General features: G+C 37.7%; 1 protein-coding gene across 1 annotated transcript; it reads left to right on the forward strand.

Annotated features, from left to right (window-relative positions):
* Nucleotides 1-448: 448 nt before the first annotated feature.
* On the forward strand, nt 449-9,634 carry LOC141375630 (uncharacterized). Its single transcript, XM_073910391.1, has 5 exons — nt 449-1,326; nt 3,303-3,408; nt 7,180-7,321; nt 7,406-7,612; nt 9,400-9,634. Exons 1-5 carry the CDS (start codon nt 1,239-1,241, stop codon nt 9,538-9,540), a joined length of 684 nt encoding a protein of 227 aa, XP_073766492.1. The 5' UTR covers nt 449-1,238; the 3' UTR covers nt 9,541-9,634.
* Nucleotides 9,635-12,153: the final 2,519 nt, after the last annotated feature.

Here is a 12,153-nt window from a genome sequence, read left to right on the forward strand (position 1 = left end):
AGTAATGTAATTCCTTTTTGTGTGGAGACAGACTGTGACTGTGTGTAGCCAAGATATTGCAGCAGACTGTTGATGGAAACAGTCTTGAACCAGCCTGATAACACAGCTGAACGTACAAGAAACATCCTTGAGTCTTTAACACAGATGGTCTTTTGTGTCTATTGTGTTCCTGGTTTAGCTTTTTACAGGTTGGAGATCAGCTCCTAATAACTTAGGGCGACCTCACCTCTAGGCATCAGGTCGCCATCCATATCTGGATACAAATACAAGGCTTTCTTTGACGCACACACTAAGGCCATCCATATCTGGAAGTAGATATTATGTTTCTTTGACGCATGTATTTGGAATTTTCTATTTCTGTTGTAACCAATGAGGACTGTTTACCTGGATCCCACCCTTTCTGGACTTGTGTAAAGAGTATAATTGTTCGATTGTTGAAACTGTAAGCAGAGCGGCCTAGGAACTCATTGAGAGTGTTGAAGCTGGCTTCTGCGAATGAAACTGCAAACTATCTTCAGTAAACTTAATTTATTTTTTTTTAAATCTCTGACTCCGGCTCTTCTTCATCTACCAGACTGGTCATTCTTTGGGTTAAGCTGTAAACAATCCCTACAGTTTTGGTGGAGGACGCGTGGCACTTGTTTACTGGTAACACCATTGATCAATCAACAAAATGAAGGTAGGAAGATTTAAAAATTATAGACTAGGGATTGTCTGTGAAGTAGTGGGTAGTAACGGAACGTTTTTGGTTTTCATTTAGACGTAAATGAAAGGCGCCGGTGGATTCACAGAATTTTGTGGTAGATTGCTGTGGAATCCCTTAGCGAGCTGGTGCATTTTGTGGTACACCTATAGCGATACTGATAAGTGTAACAGTAGTTGAGAGGTGTACCTTCTCCTTCACCCGGAGTTAGGGTACTCATTTGATGGGTGTTTAGGAGGCTTTTGGGACATTCTCGGGCATAAAACCTGGACTGGTTTTCTATTTAGTAGTGGACTAAATTAACCCGAGATTGTAATTGAGTTCCACCACTGCTATCTAACTGCATCACAGACAAAAGGCATGCCATAAGAATAGTGTAGGTCAGATTATTAGGGAAAGAAATAATTGAATAAAAATAACATTATAATAGAGATCCATTAGATAGTAGTGGCCACAAAAGTCAGACAAGATACCTACAAATATCAGGGTGAGGTTGATTGACCAATGATGCACCAGGAGCAATCCCGAGAAAAATATGACCCTAACTGGATTAGACCGGTCTGGACAGTTTGCACATCTTGGGATGGTTTGCAGATTCATCAAGCAGAAGCCAAGCGCTGTTGGTAAGAGTGCCCTCTCAATTTCTTCTTGCTTTTGGTGTTGAACTCAGAATTAAAAAGAAATAGATGAGAGCAGAATGCAGTAAATGGCTCAGCTAAGCTCTCAGGTTTAAAATGATTTTAGAACTGATTTTAAGGGGAAAAAAAAGTATCCCTTTGACATTTAATTGTCATTGAAAAGCTAAAATCTAAATATTGAGGGGCTAGTAGCAAAAACTAAGCACAGAAACTGACAGTAACATTATGGGAATAAAGAATAGCTTATGTTTTGTCTCAGAACATAAGATTCTGTGTGACTGCACTGTTATCTTGGTTTAGCCCTCACCATGACTTTTGACTGAGTTTTGGCTGTAAAAGTAACAGAGACATGTCTGAATGAAAATGTGCCATGTAAGTCTGTGCAAACAAGCAGCTTTATGGTTGGATATATATATATATTTTTAATAATATAAATGTAACATAAATGGGGGTTTCAAATAATACTTTGATGGATGCAGTTAACCCCTGAAAGATCTAAAACTATTGTTGACTGTAACAGCATTACTTTGAAAATGCATGTCAACTCTGTTTTATGATAGATATTACAATGAAATTATGTTTTTGAAGTTAATGTTATGTTTAATGTATGTTTAAATTTAGTAAACATGCATTTTCATTCTGGATTGCTCAAAACTCTCTTTCTCTCTCATTAGATGTCAGCTTAGAGCTGCTATTTGCCTGTTCCATAACAATTGATAAGCACAGTGCTCAGTTGGAAATCACAAAACACAGATGCAAAGGAAATGCTAGAATGAATACAGAAATTCTACATTTCAATTTGTATACACTAATAGAGGTATTAGTAATTAAAAATCAAGGTTAACAAATAAGAGATTGCAAAATGTTTTTTTGTTTGTTTTCCCAGTGATGGGTTTCGGCTGGAAAGGGCACCAGCTGCATAAAAACGTGCTGGATAGGTTGGCAGTTCATTCCGCTGTGGCGACCCTGGATTAATAAAGGGACTAAGTGAACAGAGAAATGAATGAATGAAAATGCTTTTGTTAAAGCATCTTGAAAAACACTAATATACCCGCTGAGCTATAGAGATAATTAATTTGAACAGTTGTTATTACTGTTTGGAAATTTCTTGTCTTGTCTTCAGTGGTTTATTACTGTTTGTAACTTTTGTCTTATCTTTAGTCTCCACCATCACATACAGGGCCTGATGGCTATACTGAGGTAGCAGACCCTGACACTGAATGAATCAGGGTGATATCTAAACTCCCTGAATAATCTCAGCTTGATATTCAGTTGATTTAAGTGTTTGATTAACCTGTCTCAATGTTTGAATTCTAGTAGGTAGTCTCAATGGCTTTCATGGTTCTTGACTGCACTTTCCCATGTAGAAAATTCTGAATCAAGAAGGAGGCCTGCACAGGAGCTTGCAGTGTGAGTGGCAGTTGACCGGTGGGCACGAAGGGGGGTTCCCTAAGACGGGTAAGATTTTCCCTTGGCCAAAGCGGAAAACAACCTAAGGCATGGGACCCCTCGTAAACCCCGGGGCATCTACCCGAAAAGGGGGATGTTTAATGTGAAAGATGGTGCTGGACTGGGGTTATGCTCTATCGGCCTAAAGCATCCTTAGAGGGGAACTGTTTGAAGTTACAGTAGTCTGCCTCAGTGGCCCCATCCAGACCTGATCACGAGAATCCTGCCTTTATTGAGGACATGTCTGTCCTTGTGACAAGCATCAACGGACTATGCCAGGGTATGATACCCTGAAGGAGATGATTGGTAAAAAGATAATGGCAATGGGCTTTCAAGAACCATTGGAGACAGTAAAGTTTCTTAAAAATTTACCAATATCAATGTGGTTGGCTGCTTTAACAGCACTGGATATTTTATATGTCTGAATTTTAAGAATGCAGAATTTCTGAATGTGAAGCTGAGATGATTTTTAACTGATGTGTCTGATTTTTCATAGTATTTTACTGATGCAGGTCCTTATTCATGGCAAAGGACATTTTCGAGATGGTGCTGGCTAAAGATAAAAACTGGCTGTGAGATGGTTTGGATAACACAGCTGAATGGAACTAAGCAGTTAAGGTAAATAATTACAAGAAATTCTCTTAGTCTTTAAATAGTTCCAACTGAGTTTTGAGAGATAAAAACTTTTGACATTTGGAACGTTGGTGAATGATTAAAGATTCTGAATTGTAATAATTTTAATGTTATAGTCTAAGACTATTGAAAATTTATGTGCATGAAACAGAGAGACAGAGACTGTTTGAGTGAAGCCATGAGTTGTGTTTTGTTTCTGCTATCGACTTGCTTAGCAACGATATTAAGAAAACAAAATGCACCAGCTGATTGTCTCAGAAAAGACATTGATTATGAACAGAAACTTTGAAACTTGATAAAAGATCATGTAAATCCAGTTGAAACTGGACAGAGAATTTTAAGAATAAATTTGTGCGAGTTCAACACCTAAAGCAAAATTAGTGATGAGCTGTCACAATATTCATATCTATGGTACAATAATGCTTATTGTCCTGAGGGAATGATTTGTCCCTGTTGTATGAATATTGTCACTAACCTCTGGAATAAGTGTTATATTATTACAGATTGTATAAGCGAAATGCCAGACATTGCAGAAGTCAATAATGCTGAGTGAATCTGATGTAAAGATGATGCAGACCATGAGATGAGCTTTAAATGGATGGGTTATCCAGCTCTGTTTGCAATCATTAATAATGACTTCTTTTCCTGATTCAGATTACTCTCTGGAATAATAATAATTTTAAAACAAGTTTTATTAGCTTATAGCTGTGAAATTGAAGACTGCCATCCATTTCAGGTTACAAACCCATGTCGAAATTGACTGAGAAGTTTAAAGGTTAAATACAGTTAATTCTTTGCTATCTGAATATTAATGTTAAATATTTTAGACTTGATGGCATTTAAACAGTGACATTGGCTAAGTCACTAACCACAATAGTCCAGAAAGCATCCTCACTCTAGCATAGGAAAAATAAGCAGAGAATTGAGTTGAAGTCATTTGTGTTAAAGGCAAATGCTGCAGTAAATCACGCTGTCTATGTGTGTGTGTCCTCAATGGTAGAGGAACATAATTGTTTGGATGTTGTGTAGAACAGAGAGATAAAGTTGAATGAAAGTATTTGCATCTGATGGTTGAATTCAGTAAGAAGTATTTATACTGCTGCAGCGAAAATTAACATTTAAGGAAACAAAAATGCAGCTTGAACTTTAACAGCATTTTTAAGCAGTCAAGTCAACTCAAGTCAATATTATTATTGTGAATACTGACAAGTTTTACAGTAACTTAGACTGTCTTTAAATGAAAATTTTGTAGTCCATATCCAAGCAAGAGTCTTGATTATATGTGGTAAAAGAGTTGTTAACTCAGTCTGTTCTTGTTCAATTGGTAATGCTTTCAAACAGGTTTTACTGTCAAATGACATGTATGAAAGATTTTCAAATAATCAATAGTTTGAGCAAATAGCTAACCTGTGAGCATTTCTAATTGACCAGACAGTAAGAATCAAATGAATTTTATACAAAATCATACTGTTTGCTTCTGGTTATGTTGAATGGTTTAGTCAGAGTAAAGTAAATGGTACAAATGACAAGTTGAGAAGATTATTATAAGGTTTAGTCTTATTTCTGTTAAAAGATGCTTGAGTTTGAATTACTCAGGTTTGATCTTTGTTGAATTTGACTAAGATTTTGTTAAACCCCTAAAACGTGGGAACAAAAGAAATGGATTCACAATCCCTCTTATTGCATGTTAATGACTTGGATTAATAGTTTGTAAAAACCATTACATATTTCTTGGTCTTTAGGTAACAGGTAATATCTATATCTAGTTTCTTTGAGGTGACTGAGGGTCTGGCTCAATTCATTTAGCCCGGCTTCCAGAGAGTGGATTTGATATTAGTTTGTTAACTGTGAAGGTGAATTTGGCTCATTATGGCCAGGACAAGGGTGCTTGTACACTTCCTATCAATAATACAGAGGAATGTGTTGCATCACTACAATCACATTATTATTTGAATAAAAATATATTTTAAGTGGACTTGACTGACATGGAGTTCAGCAAGGTGATGATTAAACATGGTAATGGTGCTGAATTGGACTACTGTGCTGTTGGCATGTTTAATGTGTGTTAATGTAAAAATGCTTCATTATTCTAATTTGAAGTAGTGAACACGCTGATGAAGCTTTTAAGACTGGTGAAGATAAAGATGTTTTTGCAGGTCATGAATTTAAATCCTGTGTGGCTTAGGTCGAGTGGATGACCTTTTGTGTCTGATCAGAGGATCTCTGAGCACTAGAATTAGCCTGTATGTTTGGATTTAGAGTTGGAGCAAGTTGTAGATTCATCAGAGGAAGTATCGATGGAAATTATGAGTTGTTTACTTCTGGAGGACTTTTAGGGCTTGTGCATTTGTGTTCACATTCTGGACTTTGGTCCGCTGTTGTTGTTTTTTGTATGTATTTACTTCTGCTTGCAGGACCCTTAATCCCACCGATGATGAGAAGCGTGAACTCCTTTTGTGGGTGGAGAGTGAAAGAGCCCTTAGCTTGGGGACTGGAATTTTTAGGTTCCAGCTTGTCCAAAAAGGGGTGAAGAAAGCTCTGCAAACTTATTAAGGGAGCATGAGTCATTACTTTCACTCTCCTTAGTGACCTCACTGGCTGACCGGAAGTGGAGTTTGGACTCCATTCGGGTCAAAAGGGGGGACTGAAGGATTCGGATTTCTGCTTTCCAATTCGTCTCCTCATGGACCATCGTTTATCCTTTTCATCATCCTGTTTCTCAGTATTTAACTGTGAATTGATTTTAACTAATGAATAAGTTAAAACTGCTTACTGTAAGAATGTTCTGTGTCCTTGTTTCTCTTTTTGCCTGTCTATTTTAACTTTGTTTTCAGGAGACACTCAAACCAGGTCATAGGTCATAGAGACCTCTCTCTCTCTCTCTCTCTCTCTCTCTCTCTCTCTCTCTCTCTATCTGTTCCTATGACTAGAGGTCCAATACAGAGGAGAAGAAGACACCTGTTTTATTGTCCTGATATATTGCCTATAATTTTATAGCTGTTTGATTGATCTGTTTTTGAGTATAATTAATAGTAATGTAATTCCTTTTTGTGTGGAGACAGACTGTGACTGTGTGTAGCCAAGATATTGCAGCAGACTGTTGATGGAAACAGTCTTGAACCAGCCTGATAACACAGCTGAACGTACAAGAAACATCCTTGAGTCTTTAACACAGATGGTCTTTTGTGTCTATTGTGTTCATGGTTTAGCTTTTTAGAGGTTGGAGATCAGCTCCTAATAACTTAGGGCGACCTCACCTCTAGGCATCAGGTCGCCATCCATATCTGGATACAAATACAAGGCTTTCTTTGACGCACACACTAAGGCCATCCATATCTGGAAGTAGATACTATGTTTCTTTGACGCATGTATTTGGAATTTTCTATTTCTGTTGTAACCAATGAGGACTGTTTACCTGGATCCCACCCTTTCTGGACTTGTGTAAAGAGTATAATTGTTCGATTGTTGAAACTGTAAGCAGAGCGGCCTAGGAACTCATTGAGAGTGTTGAAGCTGGCTTCTGCGAATGAAACTGCAAACTATCTTCAGTAAACTTAATTTATTTTTTTTTAAATCTCTGACTCCGGCTCTTCTTCATCTACCAGACTGGTCATTCTTTGGGTTAAACTCTAAACAATCCCTACAATATTTTATAGTATTTTGCACAATTTGAAAGGTTATGATATTTCCTAATCACCAATGTGAGGTATTTATGTCATAAATGTGTGTGTTTGTTTGTCTGTGTGTGTTTGACAGCAGTTTAGAGGAGCCCTCAGCAGAGCCTCAGGTGATGGAAGTGAGTACTGAGCCCTTGTCCATCTCTACACCTCTCAAAGAAAATAAAGAGAAGTTTTACGTTAGCTCAGGCTTGACAGACGGAGTCCTGCAGCAGGTGGAGGTGAGACTGTGTTTTGTAAGAATTCAGATAGAATAACCAATAGTCCTAATGGAAAGTTAAATTGATTAAATCCTCTTTCTGCAGCTCAGCAGTGAAGCTCCAGCATCTCCTCCGCTGTCTTCATCACCCCATTCTCAACAGCTGAACACCAAGCGCTTCTCATGTCGCATCTGCATGGAGGCTTTCCATGGCCGATCGGACATGGAGAACCACAAGAGGGCGCACATCGACCCCAAAACATTCAAATGCCCCGACTGTGATTTCGCAGCACCTTCTTGGCCAGAAGTCAAGGTGTGTTGGGTTGAGCTTTTCATTTTTTATGCTGCTTTTTTTCAGATACTGCTTTTCTTGTAATGTGTAATGTGGCTGTTTGTAAAGGATTTGCGAAGTTTTAAAGAACATAATGCATCATAAATATACACTCACCGGCCACTTTATTATGTACACCTGTCCAACTGCTCATTAACATTAAATTTCAGTTCAGACAATCACATGGCAGCAACTCAATGTTTTTAGGCACGAAGACATGGTCAAGACAATCTGCTGCAGTTCAAACCGAGCATTAGAATCGGATAGAAAGGAAACTTCTGATCAAATGGGATTAAGTTAACAAAGAATGGTCAGAAAAAGAGAAAATCTCAAGTGAGCGGCAGTTATTTGGGCACAAATGCCTTGTTGATGCCAGAGGTCAGAGGAGAATGGCCAGACTGGTTCCAGCTGATAGAATGGCAAAAGTAAGTCAAATAACTACTCGTTACAACCGAGGTATGCAGAAGAGCATCTCTAAATGCACAACACGTCAAACCTTGAGCACATGGGCTACAGCAGCAGCAGAAGACCACACGGGGTGTCACTCCTGTCAGCTAAACACAGGAAACTGAGGCTACAATTCATAGAGGCTCATCAAAGTTGGACAATACAAGACAGGAAAAAATTGCCTCGTCTGATAAGTCTCAATTTCTGCTGCAACATTTTAAAGGTAGGGTCAGAATTTGGCGTCAACAACATGAAAACATGGATCCATCCTGCCTTGTATCACTGGTTCAGGCTGTAGGTGGTGGTTTTGGTTTAATGCTGTGGGGGATATTTTCCTGGCACACTTTGGGTTCATTAGTATCAATTGAGCATTGTGTCGATGCCACAGCCAACCTGAGTATTGTTGCTGACCATGTCCATCCCCTTATGAACACAGTGTACTTATTTTCTGATGGCTACTTCCAGCAGGATAAAGCACCATGTCATAAAGCGTGGATCATCTCAGACTGGTTTCTTGAACATGACAATGAGTTCACTGTACTTAAATGGCCTCTACAGTCACCAGCTCTCAATCCAATAGAGCACATTTGGGATGTTGTGGAACAGGAGATTCACATCATGGATTGGCAGCCAATAAATCTGCCGCAACTGCGTGATGCTGTCATATCAATATGAACCCAAATCTCTAAGGAATATTTTCAGTCCCTTGTTGAATCTATGCCATAAAGGATTAGGGCAGTTTTAAATGCATTCTGAGTCCAACCTGGTACTAGTAAGGTTTACCTAATAAAGTGGCCGGTGAGCACTTAAAGTAAAAACAATTCTGCCAAAAAAAATTACTCATTATTTACTTAAGTAGTTCATCCATTTTAGTTTCTTTCTTCTTTTAAACCCTAAACATTATATTTTAAAGGCTACTGGAAACCTGTAACCATTTACTTTTACAGTATTTGTTTTTCCTACTATGGAGGTCAATGTTTACAGGTTTCCTGCTTTCTTCAAAATGTGGTAAACTATCCCTATAAGGAGCTTTCAAAGATGATTTTCAGATTTCAGAAAATAATACCCTCTCTGAATGTAGCTATTAAAGAGAAAGGATCCTTAAATTATTTGTTTCAGACACTGAGAAAAGATTCAGAATCTGTTTCAAATGGGTGTAAAGCATTTGACTTCCAAAACAAAATGAAGGCACTTCAATATAACATTGTGTTTAAAAAAGCGCACAGACTGACAAAACGTAAGTGTAGGGGAAGTAGCTTTGGATTAAAGTCTTTGCCTGTGTGTAATTATTATAAACGTGTACATATATATTTTTATCCTAGACTCACATGGCCTTGCATGCATATTTGAGGCCTCATAAATGCACCAGCTGCAGTTTTGCCTCTAAAAACACGAAAGACCTGCGACGCCACATGATGACACAAACCAACGAGAAGCCTTACTCCTGCCAGGTGTGCGCCTAAAGGTGAGCAATCATTCAAATAAATTAGCAAATCTTAGAATTTGTACTGTTTACATTATTAATACAGATACAACCATAAATGCTTTCCCAGCTTAAAGGTGCAGTAGGTGTCTGTCTTCAGAAGCAGTTGTTGTTGTGCTGGTTGAAAGTCTCTTCACATTCCAATTGTACTGCTTAAAGTTAATGATCTAAATGTGTTTATATGCATTTTTATATTTTGGGTAAGGCATAAAACTAAAAAAATGTTGATTCAATTAAATAGTCAGGCCGACATCTCATGGAATTCCGATAAGCAGCTCAAACTGTCTGTCAGCAAATGCAGATTTAAACAACTGTGCAGCCGTTTGTACGCAGCTCCGTCGACAGCTGTTTGTGCATAGACGAACTGCGCGTTCACGAGAGAGTGAGAGAACTCGCGTGCGCGATCGGCAAAAACATGCTGAATCAAAACTTTTTAAAAACCTGAATCAATACTGGGATTACCTTTGCACACTGAAGAAAGGATGACACCATGGCTGAAGGATTTCTCTTAGACAGGTAATGTTTTGTTTTAAAATTATTTTAGCTTCACGCAAAGCGGATGTAACGTTGTATGTTGTTGTTACAAATGGGTTATATCTTCACAGAAGTGTTGTTCAGCCACTTAAATCTTCCGGTGAAAGATTGATAAGTCTATTTTCAGTTTCATAAGGGACCTTTTACAGCATCGATAATGTAGATTTGAATTAGTTTAACAACAAAACACAAGTAAGTACCGCTATTCTGCCTAGCCTCTCCCTATAATGTTTACCATGCAACTCTAAATATTCGCTCTGAAATAGCATGTCAGTTTGGCTTAGTAATGAGTGTAATTCCAGCACACCGCCGGACAAGCACTAGTCACTTTTAACACACAAGAGAGGGTTATGCTGTCATCTTTAAGGTGAGCGTGCTCCTGTTTCAGGAGGCGTGGCTCTGGACGGCTAGGATTCAGAGTACTGTAATTCAGAGATTAATGCTAAGCTGTTAGCATTGTGGAAGATCACCTACTGCACCTTTAAAAGAAATGGCAATTTACACACCCACAGGCTATCTAAGACGCGGGGGATTTTTAAAAAAAAGATTTTTAGCTGAAACTGTAATAAATTGCCAGTGTAAAAGTGTAAACGACACAGAAACACATTGTTCCTCATTGAAACTCTCAAAAATTATTTTTTTGTTCAACTGTAACGGCTCGCTTCGTCCCGTCACAGCAGACCATCATCATCAACAATGATGAAGAAACTTTAGCTACACTGCAGAGTAAGTGCTGGAATGAATATAATTGAATGGAGGAACTATGATGTCAATTTGTTGCAAAAACCCAGAAGCGAGTTCCGGTTCCCTTGTCCCGAAGTCAATGGGCTTCTTAAATGTGATTTTGGTTAAATCGCTTAAATAAGGCTTGTGGCTACCACAAACTCAAGATACTTTCACATTTTATTTTACGACACAAAATACATTAGATATACTCCACTTTTGAATTTTTTTTTTATCAGAGACATTATACGTCTTTGAGGTGAGCTTGTCTGGAATGCAGCCCAAATTTACAGCTTGTGTTGGACATTTGGATTTGTCTGTTATTTGGTGAAAGTGTTTTCATAAATCATATTTTATATAGGTTGTAGTTTTTTTTTCTTATTGGGCCTTCATATTGTGTGAAGATAATGACCATCATGACAGATTCATTAATTTCATTAGGGTTAGGGTATCATTTATTTAAATAAAGCTATTTAATAAAGATTCTGCTTACCATAGGACACCCGGTCTCTTTCCTGCTCTCAGTAATGCAAAGTTGTTAATAAATTTGTAAAAATATATAAATATTTACTGACATTTAAACATGATTATTTTACATTAACATACATCTAATGGTTTTTTTTTCTTTTTTCTCTTTTTTTCTTCATCTGAACAAATTTTTAACTATAAATGCAATATTTATACTCCTCCTGAAACTCTTTTACACTCACCTTAGAACGTATATCATATGTGACTGTATGGGCTGCTTTTCTCTGTACGTCATAACAAAAAAGAATGTTAATGTTCTCTATCCATGATGGCATTTGCAGGCGTTTGACAGACTTGCCCCTCATTTCTGTTGTTTATGAAAAAGAATATGGGATTTGTCATAGCTAGGTTTTCAATAAGGTTAACAGGCTATGTGCACGCAGGCAATACACTTATTTAAACATGTCTTATGATAAGAATCTAAAGGCACATTTCTAAAACGTACAGTACATGTTTTAAAACTTATATAACTGTAAAGCAAAACAAATGTATTTCTCATTGAGAAACTATCCAAAAGGCATGTACTGTAGGTCTGTATAAATGTCGTGTGAGGATTATCCTGTTGGACAAAACGTGTAAGTGTAATGAACTGTGTTTGAACACAGAGCTAATTATTTGCAATCTTCGAGAAGTCTATGGGAAAATCTTATGGGGATTTTATTGAAAGGAACCAGTTTTATGCTAGAAGCCGATTGGCCTACAAGGTGACATCATAGTTCCTCTACTCTGTAGTCACACAGCCCTGGTCTGTTTATTAGACACATCTTGTTACTTTGTTGCATTATATTTCTTTTTTTGTGATTTATAG

This window comes from Danio rerio, chromosome 8, assembly GCF_049306965.1.
Source record: "Danio rerio strain Tuebingen ecotype United States chromosome 8, GRCz12tu, whole genome shotgun sequence".
NCBI classification, from domain to species: domain Eukaryota; kingdom Metazoa; phylum Chordata; class Actinopteri; order Cypriniformes; family Danionidae; genus Danio; species Danio rerio.

Coding starts and splice junctions, on each gene's coding strand:
- LOC141375630 (XM_073910391.1), top strand. CDS start 1,239: ATGACCCTAACTGGATTAGACCGGTCTGGACAGTTTGCACATCTTGGG. Junction 1,327..3,302: donor GCAGAAGCCAAGCGCTGTTG/GTAAGAGTGCCC, acceptor TTACTGATGCAG/GTCCTTATTCATGGCAAAGG. Junction 7,613..9,399: donor CTTCTTGGCCAGAAGTCAAG/GTGTGTTGGGTT, acceptor TTTTTATCCTAG/ACTCACATGGCCTTGCATGC.